Below are 21,550 nucleotides of genomic sequence, written 5' to 3'. Positions count from 1 at the left end.
AGGATCTCTGTTACCTGAGCTCAGGTGAGCAAGAGGGCTGACACATCTGCTCTTAACCCCTTCAGGAGCTCTGTTACCTGAGCTCAGGTGAGCAGGAGGGCTGACACCTCTGCTCTTAACCCCTTCAGGAGCTCTGTTACCTGAGCTCAGGTGAGCAGGAGGGCTGACACCTCTGCTCTTAACCCCTTCAGGAGCTCTGTTATCAGATCTCATGTGAGCAGGAGGGCTGACACCTCTGCTCTTAACCCCTGCAGGAGCTCTGTTACCTGAGCTCAGGTGAGCAGGAGGGCTGACACCTCTGCTCTTAACCCCTTCAGGAGCTCTGTTATCAGATCTCATGTGAGCAGGAGGGCTGACACCTCTGCTCTTAACCCCTGCAGGAGCTCTGTTACCTGAGCTCAGGTGAGCAGGAGGGCTGACACCTCTGCTCTTAACCCCTGCAGGAGCTCTGTTACCTGAGCTCAGGTGAGCAGGAGGGCTGACACCTCTGCTCTTAACCCCTTCAGGAGCTCTGTTATCAGATCTCATGTGAGCAGGAGGGCTGACACCTCTGCTCTTAACCCCTTCAGGAGCTCTGTTACCTGAGCTCAGGTGAGCAGGAGGGCTGACACCTCTGCTCTTAACCCCTGCAGGAGCTCTGTTACCTGAGCTCAGGTGAGCAGGAGGGCTGACACCTCTGCTCTTAACCCCTTCAGGAGCTTGCTGCTCTCTGCCAGGACCATGCAGGATCGATGTCCTTCTTTTAAGAGACAGAGTTCTCTATTCTTACTATATAGTGAAACTAGCTGAGACTCCTTGGAGGATGAAGGTTCAGAGGCTGTGGAGTCAGAAGACAAGCTGGTGGGGCAGTGTGATCCTCTGGTGGGCACCCGGGTCCCGGCATCATGTGGATGTGACACCTACCTAACATTATACACATAAACACCCCCCCTTCATCTTCATGCCAGCGGGATTCCCTGATGGTAGCGCCGTCAGTAGGATAATACGCCCGGCCGCACTACAGAACAGCGAGATGGAGACGACTTCTCCTTCCAGGACCTGTCGCTGTTCCCGGAGGACTCCTCAGAGCAACCAGCACAATATTCCGTGGGTCGTGTGGTATTAATATTCTGGCTGATTGGTATATATGACCACGGGTAGAGCCGCCTGGGCATCCATAATCCTGAGGTCCTCCTGCTCCATTCATGACATTTACTTTCCTCCTTATCGCTCTCATGGTATCATAGTGCTGTCAGAGGAGCCACAAGTGGTTCTTTACACGCTGTGAACGCCACGGGCTGCGACTTGTTCCCTCGCCGCCGCTGCACTAAAGTATTCTCCTGGCCCGTCGCCAGCCCTAAAAGTCAAACATTACCTGCCAGAGTGCATTAGCCGGGTGTCAGTGATGTCCCGGGGCTCGCCGTCCCATAAACATCCAGTGAAATTATCTCTTGGCAAGAGGCTGGCGGCCGGCGCGCCACACATGTCACTCAACTTTATGTCTGCGTGTGTTTTAATGGGCAGCGCAAACGGCAAAATGCTCTGAACTCAATCAAAAAGCACTTCTCCAGAACTGGGACCGAGCTCAAAAAATGCAAATGCCGCTCCAAAAAAGCTACAACTTTTCTCCCCTTTTATTAATTACGCTTTTTAGGGAATATTTGGAGTTCAAATGGCGGTATAAATCCATGGGAAATCTTATCCTTGGCCTCCCCACGCTGGCAGCTTTGTAGGGCTAGTCGTAAATTATGGCGTCCGCAGTGAACTAATGGCAAGAAACTGCCAGCTGGTCAGCGAGGGGTGGCCTCTGTCATGGGGGACAAGTAATGGCATCGTCCAGCTCCTCTGTTCTGTGGGCCGGTGGCAGCCATGTTGGCCAGATGAATGGGGTGCAATATGTCCCAGGTCAGCGGAGTGCGAGGTCGGAGATGGCTGATCTGGAAGTCTGCAGCGTCCTAAGTAGTTAATTGCGATTAAAGGGACGGCGCGCTCGCTGTTTGTGCAGGTAAAACCACAAGGGTGCGGAGAGAGCTGCTGATTGTCTCCTAATCCGTCTCTAACCCTTGGCTGACATTTGCGGGAGATAAGCTCCACAGAATAGCGGTCTGATTTAATAAATACACATAATTAATACCTTCATCCTTGTGGCAGTGTCATTATTTGCGCACATTCCCAACAGGTAGTTGGCAGCAGAATAGACGGGATGGCTCGCATGAAATGCTTACAAAAGCCTCTAACGTGTGGACTCGTATCCGCATTGTCCTCGCCTCTTGAATGTCAGAGTAATTGGAACGTAAGTAAACAGGAGAGAATCCAGACAGCGAGACGCAGGTTTACTGGAAGCCTGAAGATCGGGGGAGGGGCTGGCGGCTTACCACGTCCATCACAAACTATCCCGCAACGCAGACTGCGTCTTACTGGGTCATACAGTCTCAGGTGCTTACCGTGTAAATGGCGCACATTACGGCGCTAATCTCTAAAATATAGCGAGAAAAAAAGAAGCTATCGTATAATAACCGGCATATCTAAGAGGGCAAAATGATGAGACCCTCACAGGGAACACGAGCCCCCAAGCATCCTTCTCTAATTAACATTCACTGCGCCAAGAATGCGTAATAATTGGGTTACTGTGCAGAACCGACGCCATCAGCGCTCCGAGATCCTCCAGTGACTCCCTGGCCATCGGGTGCATCTTATCTGTAGGGCACCCAATCGACTCCATGGAGCCCCCAATACATGACAGCTGCCCATCGTCCTCCTGTCACCCGGATGTATCAGGATTTTGTTCCCCGCAGCAGAATATATCAGAACCGCAGACAACAGAGGGCCAGCGCCGTAATGGTGGCGACTGTTCCCCTGGTGCCGGTAACTAATCTCTCCATGCCCGGTTTCCTGTCTGGGTGGAGACAAGGAGCTCCCGGTTCCCTTCTTCACTGTGTCCTGACTTAGGTTCTTGTGTCTTATGTCTTTTTTGTATGCAGTTTTTCTTGCTTTGTGTTCCTCCATACTGGGATGAAGATTTCAAAACCTTCCTTCCTCCGGATCCCCCTGACCGTTGTCCTCTCCTCCCCCTAGGACACGACCACCTCTGTGCGGATCGGCCTCATGATGGAGGAGATGATCTTCAACCTTGCTGACACTCATCTGTTCTTCAACGACTTGGAGGTAAGTGTTCCCAGCACCCACTGCAGCAAGGAGCGGGCCCTCGGCCTAGGAGACAGTGGGGTAGAGTCTGGGCCTTGTCATAGGGCTCTACCATCTCCCACCCTGAGGGTAGCAAGGAACCGAAGGCTTACCTTTAGTCTTTGCCACGGGGGACGCCAACATTCCATCCTCTGCAGGTGTACTAATGAGTCCACACACCGAGGCGACTTTACAAGGCTGAACCAGGAACAGTCGGTAAAGCCTGTTTACTTGAAGAATAACTTGAACCACCATCCAACAACAATTTACATGCTCCTTCAGGACGCTGGTGCCGGAGCACTCTTGGTGTGATGGGGAGGAATCACTCACGCTCCAGGATAGGCACTCAGCGCTGCGCGGTGGGCTCTCGCAAACTTGGGGTTCTCTTAGTCTTTAGCATAAAGGCCTGGGTAGATTGGGCCCAGGACACACACATCGCATTCGCTCTGCTTCTTCCATCTTCACTACACACAGACTGAAGGTGTCTGTATGCAGGCAGGCTCTCCAAGGAGAGACTGAAAAGACAGACAGACTGACTCTCAGGCACCTTGCAACCACATATATTAAAAAAAGGTCACATGATGTACACCAAGATACATTTTCCAGCCATAACCCAGACAGTAACCTATTCAGTGCTGCAGCTATGCAATACACATCAAACGCACTCACATAGAAGACACTGACAACACACAAGCAGAAGACACACATAGGTCATTCAGAAAGGTCTAGAAACTTCTGGCATGCTAGATGTATAGAGATCCTCCGCAGGGCGTTATTGCCTGTGAGCCCACAATGTGCCCCCTGCGTACATGTGTTCTGTTACTGAGGGGTGAGAAGCCCCCACACCTGGTTACCCCACAACTTCATCCTTTACTGCATACTATCACTCCATTCTTTACACTGCAGCCTGCATCCAGACATTGGAAAACAGAGCAAGATAAAACCCCGGTTGATATGCCTCCTTAGGCCTCTTTCGCATGTATGTGAGGCTGATGGTTTACAACGGGGTCTTTCAGGATACAAATCATCTCATGTGAAAGACCCCGTTGGGAACCATCAGCTTCACATACGTGTGATTTCTAGTGCTGATTTTGTAGCCCGTGTGAAAGAGGCCTTATAGTGAGACACATGGGGATTTCTGGTAACGGCAGGCCGTTGTCGCATCCTCAAGGCTGCAAAGAACCGCACCAATGGCAATACAAATGTTCCATGCAAATATATGATGTATTACAGCTTCTTACAGGCCCGCACATGTATGTATGTGTACAAGCCGCCACATGTATGTATGTGTACAAGCCGCCACTAGAGATGAGTGAGCACGCTCGGATAAGTCAGTTACCTGAGTGAGCCGCGCTCTTCTTGAGTAACTGCATTCTTGTCCGAGCGTGCTCTGGGGGCGACGAAGGGGAGAGCGTGGGAGAGATCTCTCTCTCTTTCTCTCTCTCGTCGCCCCCAGAGCACGCTCGGACAAGAATGCAGTTACTCAAGAAGAGCGCGGCTCACTCAGGTAACTGACTTATCCGAGCGTGCTCACTCATCTCTAGCCACCACATGTATGTATGTATGTGTATCGGCCACAACATGTATGTATATGTACGGGCCACCACATGTATGTATGTATGTATGTATGTATGTATACGGGCCACCATATGTATGTATGTATATATACTGGCCACCACATGTACGTGGGCCACCACAAGTATGTATGTATATATACTGGCCACCACATGTATGTATGTATGTATGTATGTATACGGGCCACCACATGTATGTATGTATACGGGCCACCACAAGTATGTATGTATGTATACGGGCCACCACATGTATGTATGAACACGGGCCACCACATGTATGTATGTATACGGGTCACCACATGTATGTATGTATGTATGAACACGGGCCAACACATGTATGTATGTATGTATGTATGAACACGGGCCAACACATGTATGTATGTAAGTATGAACTCGGGCCAACACATGTATGTATGAACACGGGCCAACACATGTATGTATGTATGTATGAACACGGGCCAACACATGTATGTATGTATGTATGTATGAACACGGGCCAACACATGTATGTATGAACACGGGCCAACACATGTATGTATGTATGAACACGGGCCAACACATGTATGTATGTATGTATGAACATGGGCCAACACATGTATGTATGTATGTATGTATGAACACGGGCCAACACATGTATGTATGTATGTATGAACACGGGCCAACACATGTATGTATTTATGTATGTATGAACACGGGCCAACACATGTATGTATGTATGTATGAACACGGGCCAACACATGTATGTATTTATGTATGTATGAACACGGGCCAACACATGTATGTATGTATGTATGAACACGGGCCAACACATGTATGTATGTATGTATGAACACGGGCCAACACATGTATGTATGAACACGGGCCAACACATGTATGTATGTATGTATGAACACGGGCCAACACATGTATGTATGTATGTATGAACACGGGCCAACACATGTATGTATGTATGTATGAACACGGGCCAACACATGTATGTATGTATGTATGAACACGGGCCAACACATGTATGTATGAACACGGGCCAACACATGTATGTATGTATGAACACGGGCCAACACATGTATGTATGTATGTATGAACATGGGCCAACACATGTATGTATGTATGTATGTATGAACACGGGCCAACACATGTATGTATGAACACGGGCCAACACATGTATGTATGTATGTATGAACACGGGCCAACACATGTATGTATGTATGTATGAACACGGGCCAACACATGTATGTATTTATGTATGTATGAACACGGGCCAACACATGTATGTATGTATGTATGAACACGGGCCAACACATGTATGTATTTATGTATGTATGAACACGGGCCAACACATGTATGTATGTATGTATGAACACGGGCCAACACATGTATGTATGAACACGGGCCAACACATGTATGTATGTATGTATGAACACGGGCCAACACATGTATGTATGTATGTATGTATGAACACGGGCCAACACATGTATGTATGTATGTATGAACACGGGCCAACACATGTATGTATGTATGTATGAACACGGGCCAACACATGTATGTATGAACACGGGCCAACACATGTATGTATGAACACGGGCCAACACATGTATGTATGTATGTATGAACACGGGCCAACACATGTATGTATGTATGTATGAACACGGGCCAACACATGTATGTATGTATGTATGAACACGGGCCAACACATGTATGTATGAACACGGGCCAACACATGTATGTATGTATGTATGAACACGGGCCACGACTCTCTGACTGCGCTTAATCTGGTTGGGAGAATTCTAATGGAAAAAGTTTGCAAATTTTTTCACAAGTCGTTCTCCACGAATATGTAAGACCCCGCCGCTGTTGTAAAATGTGGGAGATGCGAGAAAGTGGCGCAAATGATAGTGGGTGTAGATTTCAGCTCTCGGTACATTAGGCGCGTCTTACTGCGGCAGTACTTGTCTGAGGCTAGCATGTGAAATGTCGGTCTTCTATAAATGTCCGCCCGGGGGCTCTGCAATGTCAGCCCCTTCCCCGGCTCTTGGATGGAGCAGCGGTGAAGACCGTGTCCATCCTCTACCTCCCCCGGCGGGAGGAGAGCAGCTGAGTATCATCTATATATCCCGCCGCACCGCCAATGAGCTAATATTATACAGGAACCATTTATGTCGGAGGTCGGTCTCACCGACAGCACCGCGGCGCTGAGGACTATCGGTGATAATCATGGGCGTCTCATTGTGTGATGGTTAATGACTTGTACAGGTGAAGCACAGACACGGAATCACACGACAATTAACCCAATGTTTACCCAGAGCTGAAACCACGCGGGGGGGATCCGTCCTTCCTGCCGCCGATGATTCCACCAGATTTCCTCATTTTCTCTCTTTTTAGTAACTAATCTGTAGCTTCCTGTCTGGGTCAGAGTTCATGATGGAGTCATTGCTCACCCGGGGGTGCAGGAGACCCATAACGAGCGCATCAGAAAAGCCTTCCTCTATATTGTTAGTGGGTCCCGCTGCAGGAGACCCCTCTACTGACCACATCCAAAATCCTCTTTGTTACATTCTGACCCCAGAATTGGGCCGAACGGCGACATGAATGTCACAGTGTTGTGTTGTGACATCTGATGACGTCAGACGCCGCCCTGAGCTCCATGCTGTGTACATTCGGCTTCTTGGGTTAGGGTACACGGCGGTGTTCGTCACATTGTGACGGGCACCCTAATGTGGCAGTCATTAGCGGTGATCTTCCTGTCACATGACTAAAGTCCCTAATACAGGTAGCGTTCTCCCTGCGTCTCCGGTAAATGTCTTTGTGCTGAGATCTTACTCCGACGCGTCACACTTCATACTTTAAAGAGTCAACTTTCAAAATAAAAGATTCTCAAGATGTGGTGATCAGCGGTGCCCCGAACACAGAACGGCCCGGGCATTCACCTGTAGTCACAGCCCCGCCAGCCATCCGGTCGTCTTGGTGTATGCCTTGTCCACCGGGAGCCGAGCGGAGCCAGCCAGTGTTGTAATCCCATTTGTAACCGTGTGTAATGACGTGTTCCCGCGTCCGGCATCAGCAGTCGCTGTAAATGACCGTGTTTGTGGTGCAGATTGCGTGGAGTCACATGACTGACGTGCTAGATCGCCCGCCGGGGTGTTTCCACCATTTTGTGGATATGTCACACAAGAAATGTGCTTTGCACAGTTTGCCCCCGCGGTCGGGAGACCTGTCCGTCCTGGCACTTGTACACAGCTGGGATTTTTCGCCCGCTTCAGACTTGTAGCTCTTTTACTCATTGCCAGCGTGTGATCCGGACGCTGTGCTGCCAGACCTGCGGTCGCAGCGGTGTGTGTGAGGAGTGAGCGCCACCTTGTGGTACGACGCCCCTACAGGACGTTCTCCAGACATCTGCCCCACAGACGCATCGCGCTGCCAAGTACCTGCAGCAGATGAGAGCAGATCCACAGATGGCCGACACAACGGGTGCAAATAGGATTTCCAGCGGATTGAGGGATTGCGCCAATTAACAGCAAATGTTCGGGGAAGTAGTTACATAGACGGTCGGCTGGAGAAGAGGAAAGGGCAGGCGGTGTTATGTGGATGGTGCCTAATCCGCGGTGGCTCTCGTGGCCTCTCCTATAATCCTCTGCACATCACATCCAGCATTTAGCATGCCCTGGCACGGAAGGAGTTAACCGCCACCGCGTGTTTCCGCGAGTAATGTGATTGCGCTGATCAGCGGGGACAGAATGCTCTAAACAAACAGCTGCGAGAGGCGAAATTCAATAACGCCTGGCGCTCCCTTTATTCGATTATGGAGGGGTTTGGTGTACACAGCAGAGAAACGTCTCACAAGCGCCACCCAGTGGACACGTTTTTAGACACCTTGGAGGGGGCTACTGTTTTGAGCATGATTTAATGGGTTAACGAACCTCCGTCGTGTTGCTTGCTGTTACCTATGGAGCGATGGCGATGCTGCAATCACCACTTCACTCTGTCTGACTGTTCAGAGGACAGCGCCACCTGGAGGCCAGATTATCATGCACTGCACACACCGTTACCTCCTCACCAGCTACGAACTCTGCTTGCTGTCCTTAAATAGAAACATTAATTGTTTACATCTACAGACATAAAACCCCTCCTGCTCTAGACTTCCTCCAGGGGTGGATGATGGGAGTATTACTCCTTCAGGGCTGACTATGTGCAGCCATGTTAGTCGGGTGGCGGACTATGAGGTAGCGTCTCGCCAAGCGTCAGTGTTTTATGAAGCCGATATCTGATCAGCGCCAATGTCGCAACTGGGTAACGGGAAAAACAGATTGCTGTCCACAAAAATACCATTCTGCTTACATAATGCGGCCGGCCGGAGGTCGTCACACCCCCAGATCCCCCCACCGTACAACCACAATGGTCTCTTCCTCACACAGAGAACTTCACATTTTTCGCTTTGTGTTTTTCTACTCCGTTTGTTTTGTTCTGTTTCCAGGAATGTGACCAGATCCACATCGACGATGTCTCCTCAGATGACAACGGACAGGACCTGAGGTAAGGGGTGGGGAGAACGCCTGGTGTGTGCAGCATGGAGGACATGTGGCCAGAAGATGATCATCTCCTCTCTCGCCCCCTCACAGCACGTACAACTTTGCAGCTGATGGTTTTCACAGCTCAGCCGCGGGAGCGAATCTCTGTCTGGGATCCGGGGTCCACGGGGGAGTCGACTGGATGAGGAAGCTGGCATTCCGCTACAGAAGAGTAAAGGAGATGTACAGCACCTACAAGAACAACGTGGGAGGTGGGTGTCCTGGGCGGAGCTCACCCCATTCCACGCAACGTACCGCTGCTGCAGCCAAGCCGAACATCGGGGGAATGGGCTACTGCAGTTGTACATGAGGGTCCCGGAGCTCCCCCAAGGAGGGGCCACTGCAGCCGTATGTTAGGGTCTAGGAGCTCCCCCAAGGGGGAGGGGGGGCACGCTGTATCTGTACATGAGGGTCCGGGAGCTCCCCCGGGGAAGTCGGGGGGGGGTTGCTGCAGCCGTAGATGAAGGTCCAGGAACTCCCCCGAGGAGGTGCCGCTGCAGCCAACATGAGGGTCTGGGAGCTCCCCCTGGGAGGTGCAGCTGCATCCGTACATGAAGGTCCAGGAGCTCCCCCGAGGAGGTGCCGCTGCAGCCGTACATAAGGGTCTGGGAGTTCCCCCGAGGAGGTACAGCTGCAACCGTAGGTGAGGGTCCAGGAGCTCCCCCAAGTAGGGGCCGCTGCAGCCATACATGACAGTCCAGGAGCTCCCCCCGAGGAGGTGCAGCTGCAGCTGTACATGAGGGTCCAGGAGCTCCCCCAAGGAGTGGCCGCTGCAACGATATAAGGGAGTCTGGAAGCTCCGCCAAAGAGGGGTGGGGCAGGGGCACTGCAACCGTGTATAGAGGGTCCGGGAGCTCCTCCCCCAAAGAGGAACCGCTGCAATTGTACATGAGGGTCCGTGAGCTCCCCCAAGGAGGGGCTACTGCAACCGTACATGAGGGTCTAGGAGCTTCCCTAAGGAGGTGCCTCTGCAGCCATACATGAGGGTCCAGGAGCTCCCCCAAGGAGTGGCCGCTGCAACGATATAAGGGAGTCTGGAAGCTCCGCCAAGGAGGGGTGGGGCAGGGGCACTGCAACCGTGTATAGAGGGTCCGGGAGCTCCCCCAAGGAGGGGTTGCTGCAGCCTCATATGAGGGTCCAGGAGCTCCCTCGATGGAAGGGGGCCGCCGCAGCCGTACGTGAGGCGGTCTGGGAGGTTCCCCAAGGGAGGGGGGGAGTTGCTGCAGCCCTACATAAGTGTTCGGGATCTCCCCCAAGGAGGGGCCGCTGCAACCATACATGAGAATCCATCTCAGCACTGTTGATGGACATTCTCTCTAGCTCTCACACCATTAGGGCCATCTTCACAGATGGATAATATTTGTCACCGCAGGGAGACGTCCTTTATTGTGTTTGTTCATCCAAATTGTAGAATCTCCAGCCACTTGTCCAATATCTTTATAGTTTATTGGATCCCGCAGATGTTAACATGACCGAAACGCGTCGCCCTTCTTATTTCTCTCCAGCTCACATTAAACTTTGGTCCAGAAACTCTATATAGTGAGTTCTAGTAAAGAACGATACTGACCTCTTCGGCCCGGAGCGGACGTCAGCCCAGAAGGAACAGGAAAGGGGTTAACGACCATAATTACCTATTTAACAGTCCTTAGAGGAATTCACTGTTCCCCCTCAATAGCAAGCCCCTCTACCATGGGATTTTCCAGAATCTATGACACGCTGACACTTGGGGGACGGGATAATGACACGCTGACACTGGGGGTACGGGATAATGACACGCTGATACTTGGGGGGCGGGATAATGACACGCTGATACTTGGGGTACAGGATAATGACAGGCTGACACTTGGGGGACGGGATAATGACACGCTGACACTGGGGGTACGGGATAATGACATGCCGATACTTGGGGGACGGGATAATGACACGCTGACACTTGGGGGGACGGGATAATGACACACTGACACTTGGGGTACGGGATAATGACAGGCTGATACTTGGGGGGACGGGATAATGACACGCTGACACTGGGGGTACGGGATAATGACACGCTGACACTTGGGGGGCGGGATAATGACACGCTGACACTTGGGGGACGGGATAATGACAGGCTGATACTTGGGGGGATGGGATAATGACACGCTGACACTTGGGGTACAGGATAATGACAGGCTGATACTTGGGGGACGGGATAATGACACGCTGATACTTGGGGGGATGGGATAATGACACGCTGACACTTGGGGTACAGGATAATGACAGGCTGATACTTGGGGGGACGGGATAATGACACGCTGACACTGGGGGTACGGGATAATGACACGCTGACACTTGGGGGGCGGGATAATGACACGCTGATACTTGGGGGACGGGATAATGACAGGATGACACTTGGGGAACGGGATAATGACACGCTGACACTTGGGGGGACGGGATAATGACACGCTGATACTTGGGGGACGGGATAATGACACGCTGACACTTGGGGGACGGGATAATGACACGCTGACACTTGGGGGACGGGATAATGACACGCTGATACTTGGGGGATGGGATAATGACACGCTGATACTTGGGGGGCGGGATAATGACACGCTGACACTTGGGGGACGGGATAATGACACGCTGACACTTGGGGGACGGGATAACGACACGCTGACACTGGGGGTACGGGATAACGACACGCTGACACTTGGGGGACGGGATAACGACAGGCTGACACTTGGGGGACGGGATAACGACAGGCTGACACTTGGGGGACGGGATAATGACACGCTGACACTTGGGGGACGGGATAATGACACGCTGACACTTGGGGGACGGGATAATGACACGCTGACACTTGGGGTACAGGATAATGACACGCTGACACTTGGGGGACGGGATAATGACACGCTGACACTTGGGGGACGGGATAATGACACGCTGATACTTGGGGGACGGGATAATGACATGCTGATACTTGGGGGAGGGGATAATGACACGCTGACACTTGGGGGACGGGATAATGACACGCTGATACTTGGGGTGATGGGATAATGACACGCTGATACTTGGAGGGGCAAGCTACTTTCTCTTACATGTATTTGCAGGACATTATGATTATTGAGTTTCTGCCATTTCAGGTCTGATCGGCGCCCCCAAGAGGGAGACATGGCTACAGCTACGGGCGGAGATGGAGGCGCTGACTGATCTGTGGATGACTCATGCGCTGAAGGCTTTGAACCTCATTCATTCCAGGTGAGAAGAGAAGAAACTCAGCAAGCGTCCACTTCCTGCAGCACACTGGTTATGGGGTCCCTGCCCCGTTATCTCCACTTCCTGGAAGACCCCGAACCTTTACACTTGGGCTGGCATGTCACACACGCATAATACACGGTGAATGGAGTCAGTGAAAGTGCATTGATTTTCCTAGATTCATTCACGCGTGTGTTTGTTCATTATGTATAAAAGAATGCAACATGTATGTTACTGCGTATTACGTGCGATAGAGCCCTATCCTCTGTGGGTGCACACGACAATGCTGTATATACACAGTTACATTGGGTACGTGGGGCATTTTACGCTACATTGCTTAAACTTTTAACGCTATATGACGGAAACTTCTGTCATGTGGATGGTGTGGGATCAGAAGCTGATGTGGGCGCTGACTGTTACTGACAGCCGGGCTCCCGCTGCAACGTGGGAGCCTCTGTTAACCCCCTACACGCCGTGATCTATGTAGACCGCTGCTTGTAAAGGGTTCACAGAGGGAGCACACTCCCTACGTGATGTCATTGAAACTCCTCGATAACATTGTGGAGGACCGATAGATTGCCTTGGCAACAGGATGCCAGATCCTGGGGTCCCAGGTCACCATTGCCTATTATCACTATTGTGAGCGATATGGCATAGCAGTACAGGAGTCCTGGGATGTATTATCATAGCATTCATAGCAGTAAGGATTCAAGTCCCTACAGGCATATGAAATAGTAAAAAAGGTACAAAAAAAATATTTTTGGCCACTTTCCCATATTTGTATAATACCATACTTGGTATCATGGTATCCGTAACGACCCGAACAGTAAATTAAACAAGCTAGTAATTCTGCATGACAAAAAATGTAAACCAAAAAAAAACTAAAAAGCAAAGGCAAAATGTTTACCCAAAAAATGCAGTGAGAGAGATTAAAAAATCTATTGTCACTGCAGGGAGATGGATGAGATAATAACAGACGTTGTGACTGACCCCCAGAGGTCTTACATGATGTCATGGGGGGCATAGATGGTAAAACAAATAACATCTTAGTTTGCCACGGAAAGAACAACCCTCATACGGCCGTGTCGATGGGGAAACAGAGTCATGGCTTTAGAAATGTGGACAAGAAAATCCACACAAACTTGTTGCGTCCTTAGGACCAAAATAAGCCACTTCACTAAGGGGTTAACGACAGTAAAAGGAAAGTTAAAGAAAAGAAGGAAGCCGGTGCGGGTCAGCGTGTGCGAGAGGTGCGCAGCCATACACCATAACAAACGCAGTGAGGTGCAGCTCGACGCTCCGCTGCAACGCAGGGTTTACCATACGGTCGTGCGAACATCTGATCTTAGTGACATCTGGTCATTTGTTGTATGTTTAGGCCGAACTGTGTGAACGTCTTGGTTACCACTACGCAGCTCATCCCTGCCATCGCCAAAGTCCTGCTCTACGGGTTGGGCACTGTCTTCCCCATCGAAAATATTTACAGTGCTACAAAGACAGGTAGGTTCCACCCCCGAGGAGGCACAAGGGGAGGGGCAAGCTAACAGACCCTCAGAGCTCACAGTGCTTGATGTCTGTCTGCAGGAAAAGAGTGCTGCTTCGAGAGGATAATGCAGAGATTCGGGAGGAAAGCCGTTTATGTCGTAATTGGAGATGGCGTGGAGGAGGAGCAAGCGGCAAAAAAGGTAACAACACTGGATCTGACCTCACCCTTAATGATCCGGTTCTGCTTGCTCAGTCCAGAAGTTTTCAGAGCAATTTCCTGCAGTAAATCCCCTGATATCGACCACTTTGTATAAAGACATTTCCAGACAGGGGAAGCCGCAGCACTCGGTCCCCCCGAGCTGGATGCAGAGGAGGAGGCTGTGCCTGCCATCACCGTCAGTGCAGAAGATGGGCAGCTTTACATCGGGGCACATCATGATTACTGCAATGACTGGCATAAGAAAGGCTTCTGCCTAACACCCCACAAAATAGGTGTAGAGCGATCCAGACAGAAGCCAGATGTATACACAGCGTCAGCTTAGAGCCTTGGACAAAAAGCACAGTAAGAACTTGCTTCTAACAAGATCTTTGAGGAGCAAAGGGCCAAAATTGTTTAAACCCAGCAATACAGCTAAAATAACCCTAAACTATTTTTCAGTTATATAAATGATAAAAGGATTTGCACTGAGAGCACTGGCCCTTTAACAAATGATGCAGAAGAAACCATAGAAGACGATGGGGGGAAGGCAGATCTATTAAATAGTTTTTTCCCAATATTCAAGAAAGAAAAAGAAATGTCACACGAGATGCAGGGGATAAAACGAACCGATCACAAAATATCACCTGCCTAACACAGGAGGAAGTGCAGAGCCAGTTAAAAAAGATTAGAATCGATAAATCGCCATGTCCAGATAGAATACACCCAAGGGTTCTAAGGGAACTAAGTGATGTGGTAACTAGGCCGCTATTTCTTACATGTAGAGACCCTATTGATACCGGGGTTGTACCATTGGATTGGCGCATTGCCAACGTGGTTCCAATATACAAAAAGGGGACCAAAAGAGACCTGGTAACTACAGGCCGGTAAGTCTCACTTGAATAATTGTAAAAATATTTGAGGGGTTTCTGAGAGACGCCATCCTGGAATACCTCAAGGAGAACAACAGGATAACTCCTCACCAGCATGGATTCATGTGGGGTCGATCATGTCAGACAAATCTGATCAGCTTCTATCATGAAGTAAGCTCTAGGCTGGACCGGGGGGAGTCTATTGATCTCGTATATCTGGACTTCTCTAAAGCATCTGACACCGTGCCGCATAATAGGCTAATATATAAAATGAGAAGCTCCGATTGGGTGAAAACGTGTTTATCTGGGTAAAGAACTGGCTCAGAGATAGAAAGCAGAGGGTGGTAATAAATGGTTCATACTCTGATTGGGCCCCTGTCGCTAGTGGGGGCCACAGGGTTCAGTATTGGGCCCCATTCTGTTCAATATATTTACCAACCACCTGATAGAGGGGCTGCACAGTAATATATCAATATTTGTAGATGATACAAAACTATACAAGATAAACAATACAACGGAGGACAAGGTACAGCTACAAACGGGCCGAGATAAGCCGGGGGATCGGGGGGGGGGGGGAAATGGGAGATGAGGGTCATTGCTGATAAATGTAAGGTTCTGCACATGGGCAGGAGAAACGGGTGTCACCAATATACACTAAATGGGGTACTACTAGGGAAAAGACCTGGGGGCACTAGTGGGCTGTAGACTAAACTGGAGCAACCAATGCCAGTCAGCTGCTGCAAAAGCTAATAAAGTCTTGGGGTGCAGTAAAAGAGGTATAGGGGCGAGGGGCGAGAACATTATCCCCCCACTATATAAGGCACTTGTCAGGCCTCACATGGAATACTGCGTACAGATCTGGTCACCGGGGCTCAGGAAAGATGTCACAGTGCTGGAGGGGGTACAAAGAAGGGCGACTAAACTAATACATGGAATGGGAGGACTGGAATACCCAGAGAGGCACCAAAACTGGGATTATTCACCCCGGAAAACAGACGGCTAAGGGGCGACCAAATAACTGTATAAATACATGAGGGGACGATACAAGGATCTCTGCCAGGATCTGTTTATACCCAGGACTGCGACGGTAACAAGAGGGCATCCGCTACGTCTAGAGGAAAGCAGGTTTCATCACCAACACAGAAGGGGGTTCTTTACTGTAAGAGCAGTGAGACTGTGGAACTCTCTGCCTGAGGACGTGGTGATGGCAGGATCCATAGAGGAGTGTAAGATGGACTGGATGTCTTTCTGTGATATTACAGGATATAGACAGTAGGTGACCAGCGGGTTGGTGATCTCGAATGTTGATCCAGGGATTATTCTGACTGCCATTATGGAGTTGGGAAGGATTTTTTCCCCCAGAATGGGGTAAATTGGTTTCTGCCCCATCTAAAGTTTTTTGCCTTCTTCTGTGTGATTGTTCTCATAGAGAGATACCAAGTCATCCTGTAGATAGGAGACCTTGTAATGGCCCACAATGCATGATGTTACAGCAGCTTTCGGGATATCTCGCCCCCTTCATCAGGCTAATGAATGAAACTAGTTTGGATGGCACATAATTATAACATACAGAGGGGGGGGGGGGCGACATTCCTCTGGATCTACATGAATGGTCACACAAATTTGAGACTGTTTTTCACTCAAAACTTAAAACAACATACAGAGTGGAGCCAGCGGCCCGTGGGGTCGGAGACCTTCTATTGTCTGAATGGAGGGCACATTTCGGCTTTTATGTAATAGAGTACGCTGATTTCAAAAATCAAGATGAAAGCATTCTCTGAAAACCGGAACCCCTCCCTCTGTACCCCTGAAAAAAACGAAAAATAATATTTATATCAATTTTCATATTTTATACCCAAAATAAAAGAAAACATTTATGTTATTTATTATTAATTAAGACCAAAATATATGAAACATCATAACCATAAGGCCCCCACAGGACATTTACTGCACCGGATCAGGGACACAACATCAGACGTGGAACATGTGACCATACCCCGGGATCTTATAGTCCTGCTGTGTGTTGGGGATCCGTATCCTGTCCGCAGTCCGTACATGTCAGCAGGTCGCATCGGGGAAACAGGACAGAAACGGAGAGCCAGTATAAGATCTCATCGCCACTCTATTACAGAGGGAAAGACTGAACTACCTGTGGCAAAACATTTTTGTGGTGAGGGACAGCATAGAGCAGATGAGAGTTATCATACTGAAGGGCAACTTCAAGCCACAGCGTCCCAGAAGAATCTGGGAGTGTGAGTTTATGGACTGAAGAATGGAATGAACCTCAGCCCCCGATTCTTGCGTAATTGGGGAATAAGAAAGGCCTGAAGGAGGTCAAGAGGGACGTCCTCCTCTGAATCATAATTATCTTTATTTATTATTTTTTGCTTTAAAACTTCATAAAAATTCAGAGCTTGACTTGTAGCAATGTTGCCATCCACTAGGTGGTGCTGCATCTCCTTCCATGTGCAGGTTGAAGACACATCATAAAACTGTCCTGAGCTCAGTGGACTGATTTACAATGTATGTCTCCACTCTGTATGTTGTTTTAAGTTTTGAGTGAAAAACAGTCTCAAATTTGTGTGACCATTCATGTAGATCCAGAGGAATGTCGCCCCCCCCCCCCTCTGTATGTTATAATTATGCGCCATCCAAACTAGTTTCATTCATTAGCCTGATGAAGGGGGTGAGATATCCCGAAAGCTGCTGTAACATCATGCATTGTGGGCCATTACAAGGTCTCCTATCTACAGGATGACTCGGTATCTCTCTATGAGAACAATCACCCATTGCCCTACTGGCGACACCAAACCAAACCTTTTTTTTCGTTTTGCCTTCTTCTGGATCAACAAGACGGGGTGGAAACAGGCTGAACTGGATGGACATTGTCTCCCTTCAGCCCAACATACTGTGTTACTGTAAGCAGATATCAGGGGTCTCTGCTTCCCTCCACCCTGTAACCCCTTTCTTACATTTTGCCTTTTCCGCTGCAGCACAACATGCCATTCTGGCGGATCTCCTGCCATGCGGACCTGGAGGCCTTACGACACGCGCTGGAACTGGAGTACTTGTAGCACGCTCAGCTGTCGATAGATACGCGGGGGCCGTCGCTGAGTGCTGGAGCTGCTTGGGGTCTTATACCACCCGGACTATTTATAAGCACAAGGGACTCGTTCCAGGATGAGGCCACGCCGACTCCCACAGCTCATTGACCCGGACTTCATGGACAGAGGAGTCAAACTGTTGATTTTTTTTGTTTTGTCTAATTTATGGACTTGTCTCATATTGTTGTCCTTTCCTCGCTCTCCTTTTCCTTGTCCGTCGCGGTGGGCGGGGTCAGATGGATCATATTTAATAATTCCGGGAGTGTGCGTCTTGTACATTAGTTTTAATTGAGGACTATAAGATTTTGTTTTCCACCTGCTGGGACGTGGACTCTGCATGTGTCTGCAGCGCCCCTCTGTGGCCAGCTCTGGGTTTTCTATACAAGGCAGAACATTGTCCTGGATGAAAGGCAATCAATAAAAAACACAAAAACGTTTACATTTTGGGGAAAAGAGTGGCAGTGGCCCTTATTGTCCGCCTCCATCTGCCATCAGGTACTGTTAGTCACCGTAACAACAATTGTGGCACCTCGTCCCGCAGGAAGCTGCGCTGACACACTGTGACAAAATGCATCCAATTACAAGTGGGGTTTTCTTCCGCGATGTGCAGCTTTACAAACACTGCGGTCTTCACTTGTGTCTACGGCCCTGGCGGACTGGGTGGCTCACAATTACACCGCGCAACAAATCTTTCAAAAATGTTCTTAACAGGAAGGAATTAAAACCTGCTGATTCCACGGGGGACACCGAATAGCCTCACCTTCAGGTTATGAACCAGATCCTTTATTTAACCCCTTCCTGACCGCCAATACGTCTTTTAACCCCTTCATGACATGGCCTATTTTGGGCTTAAAGGGGTTGTCCCGCGGCACCAAGTGGGGGTATACACTTCCGTATGGCCATATTAATGCACTTTGTAATATACATCGTGCATTAAATATGAGCCATACAGAAGTTATTCACTTACCTGCTCCGTTGCTAGCGTCCTCGTCTCCATGGTTCCGTCTAAATTCGCCGGCAGCTTGCTTTTTTAGACGCGCTTGCGCAGTCCGGTCTTCTCCATTCAGCACGAGCCGCTTCAGTGTGCTCCCCGCTACAGCTCTTCTGCGCATGCGCAGACGAGCTGTCACTGCTCGGGAGCGCGCTGGAGCGGCCATTCTGTACCTTCCTCTGTTAGAGGAAGGTGCAGAAACTGGAGAAGCCCAGCCCAGCAGCCCCGAGAAGCCGCCCAGGTAAGTGATGGGTCTGGGGGTGATCTTCTCTAACAGGTGAAGGTCCCAGGCCACAGCGCTAGGTTCCGGAGCCCAGCGCTAGATTCCGGCACCCAGGTGAAGGCCCCGGAACCTAGCGCTGGGCTCCGGGGCCTTCACCTGGGCTCCGGAACCTAGCGCTGGGCTCCGGGGCCTTCACCTGGTCTCCGAAACCTAGCGCTGGGCTCCGGAACCTAGCGCTGGGCTCCGGAACCTAGCGCTGGGCTCCGGAACCTAGCGCTAAGCTCCGGAACCTAGCGCTGGGCTCCGGGGCCTTCGTCTGTTGTCAGGGTCTAGCGCTGGGGAGCCGGGAGCGTAGCGCTGGGGAGCCAAGGGCTAGCGCCGGTTACCTGCTGCCTGGCGGTGGGTGACTGGTCGGCGGCTGCGGGGCGTCTGGTTGCCATGGAGACACAGCTGGTAGCGTCTCGGGAGCGCGCACGTCGGGCTGCAGCAAGCGACGGGAAAAGAGCCGGCGGCCATCTTGGGGAAACTTTTATAAGTTGCTGAAACGCTGGAACGGTAAGTACGAACCAGCTAGGAAAGTGATTTACAGGGGGGCTTAGTAATGTATGTGTAATTAGGGGGACTGGGCAAAAAAAAAAAATCACTGCTTCCTCGAGACATCTCCTTTAAGACGCAACAATTTTTGGCGGATTTTTTTCTCCGTTTATCAAAAGCCATAACTTTTTTATTTTTCCGTGGACGCGGCTGTATGAGGGCTTGTTTTTTGCGTAGCGAGCTGTAGTTTTTATCAGCGTCATTTTTCGGTACATAGACTATATTGTAAAACTTTTATTTTTTTCTATGATCGCAGGGAGAGAAAACGCATCAATTCTGACATAGATTTTTTTACAGCGTTAATCATGCAGCATAAATGAGACATTGCATTTTTTCTGCGGACCGGTACGGTTACAACGATACCAAAATTCTTACATTTTTTTTTTTCACTTTTCTGCAATAAAAACCCTTTTTTTGGAAATCTTTTTTTTTTCCCAAATCGCTGCATTCAAAGTCCTGTAACGTTTTTATTTTTCTATGTACGGCGCTCTGTGAGGGCTTATTTTTTGCGAGATGAGCTGTAGTTTTTACTGGTACCATTTCAGGGTTTTTTGATCACTTTTATTGCATTTTTTCCAGTTTTTTTCCGTGCACAGTCAAAAGCATGTGCATCTTATTGTATGCGTCGTTACGGACGCGACAATACCAAATATGTGGGGTGTGTTGTTTTTTTACCTTTTATTATGCTAATCTGAGAAAAAGCATAAAAAAATGTTTCTTTTTACTCTTTTTTTACATTTTTTTTTTTAGTCATTTTTTTAATCTTTGTTTTTTTTTACACTGTTTGTGTCCCCCTGGGGGACTTTGACCACTGCCCTGATGATCGCTACTGCTCTGCCATGCCTTATCGCTTATACAGCGATCATAGGCAATACAGTATCTGGCGTCCTGTTACCATGGCAACAGGCCGGGCTCTCGCGATAACATCGCGAGAGCCGGACAGAGACACAGAGGGAGTCCACTCCCTCTGTGAACTCTTTCCCTGCCGCGATCTACTTAGATCGCGGCAGGGAAGGGGTTAACAGCGGGGGGCGCATCTCCGACAGCCGGTTCCCGCTGCGGGATAGCACGGAATCATATGTGATCCCGCGCTATCTCCAGGACGTAAGTTTACGTCCTGTTGCGGGAAGTACCCTGCTGCCAGGACGTAAACTTACACCCTGCAGCGGGAATGGGTTAATAAAACAAAAGTACATATTTGGTATCGCTGTGTCCGTAAAAGTCTGATCTATCAAAGTAACGCATTATTTACCCTCGCGGTGAAGGTCACCCATCTCCAAGAAAAAATGCAATAAAAGCGATCAAAAAGTCATATGTATTCCAAAATGGTGCCAACAAAAACTGCAGGACGTCCCGCTAAAAATTGGCCCTCGCACATCTATGTCGATGGAGAAATAAAGAAGTTATTGCGTGCAGAAGATGGCGGCAGAAAAAAAGTTACAAAAATTATATATGTTTGAAAAAAATACAAGTCAAGCAGAAACGATCTATAAATTTGGTATGGCAGTTCTCGTAGCGACCCGCCGGAGAGTTAGGGGGTCATGTGCGAGTCA

General features: G+C 49.5%; 1 protein-coding gene across 2 annotated transcripts in view; it reads left to right on the top strand.

Moving 5' to 3' along the window:
• Positions 1-18,628, top strand: part of EYA2 (EYA transcriptional coactivator and phosphatase 2) — a 142,489-nt gene extending 123,861 nt beyond the window's left edge. For both annotated transcript variants that reach the window (XM_066586102.1, XM_066586101.1), the window contains exons 11-17: positions 3,055-3,144; positions 9,205-9,263; positions 9,350-9,510; positions 12,421-12,535; positions 13,911-14,032; positions 14,117-14,217; positions 18,079-18,628. In XM_066586102.1, the coding sequence (XP_066442199.1) occupies positions 3,055-3,144; positions 9,205-9,263; positions 9,350-9,510; positions 12,421-12,535; positions 13,911-14,032; positions 14,117-14,217; positions 18,079-18,159 (729 nt within the window). In that variant the 3' untranslated portion in view covers positions 18,160-18,628. The remainder of the gene's footprint in view (positions 1-3,054; positions 3,145-9,204; positions 9,264-9,349; positions 9,511-12,420; positions 12,536-13,910; positions 14,033-14,116; positions 14,218-18,078) is intronic.
• The last annotated feature ends 2,922 nt before the right edge of the window (positions 18,629-21,550 follow it).

This window comes from Eleutherodactylus coqui, chromosome 13, assembly GCF_035609145.1.
Source record: "Eleutherodactylus coqui strain aEleCoq1 chromosome 13, aEleCoq1.hap1, whole genome shotgun sequence".
Taxonomy (NCBI): domain Eukaryota; kingdom Metazoa; phylum Chordata; class Amphibia; order Anura; family Eleutherodactylidae; genus Eleutherodactylus; species Eleutherodactylus coqui.
The sequence above is the reverse complement of the archived record's forward strand: the minus strand, read 5'-3'. Positions and strand labels throughout refer to the sequence as shown.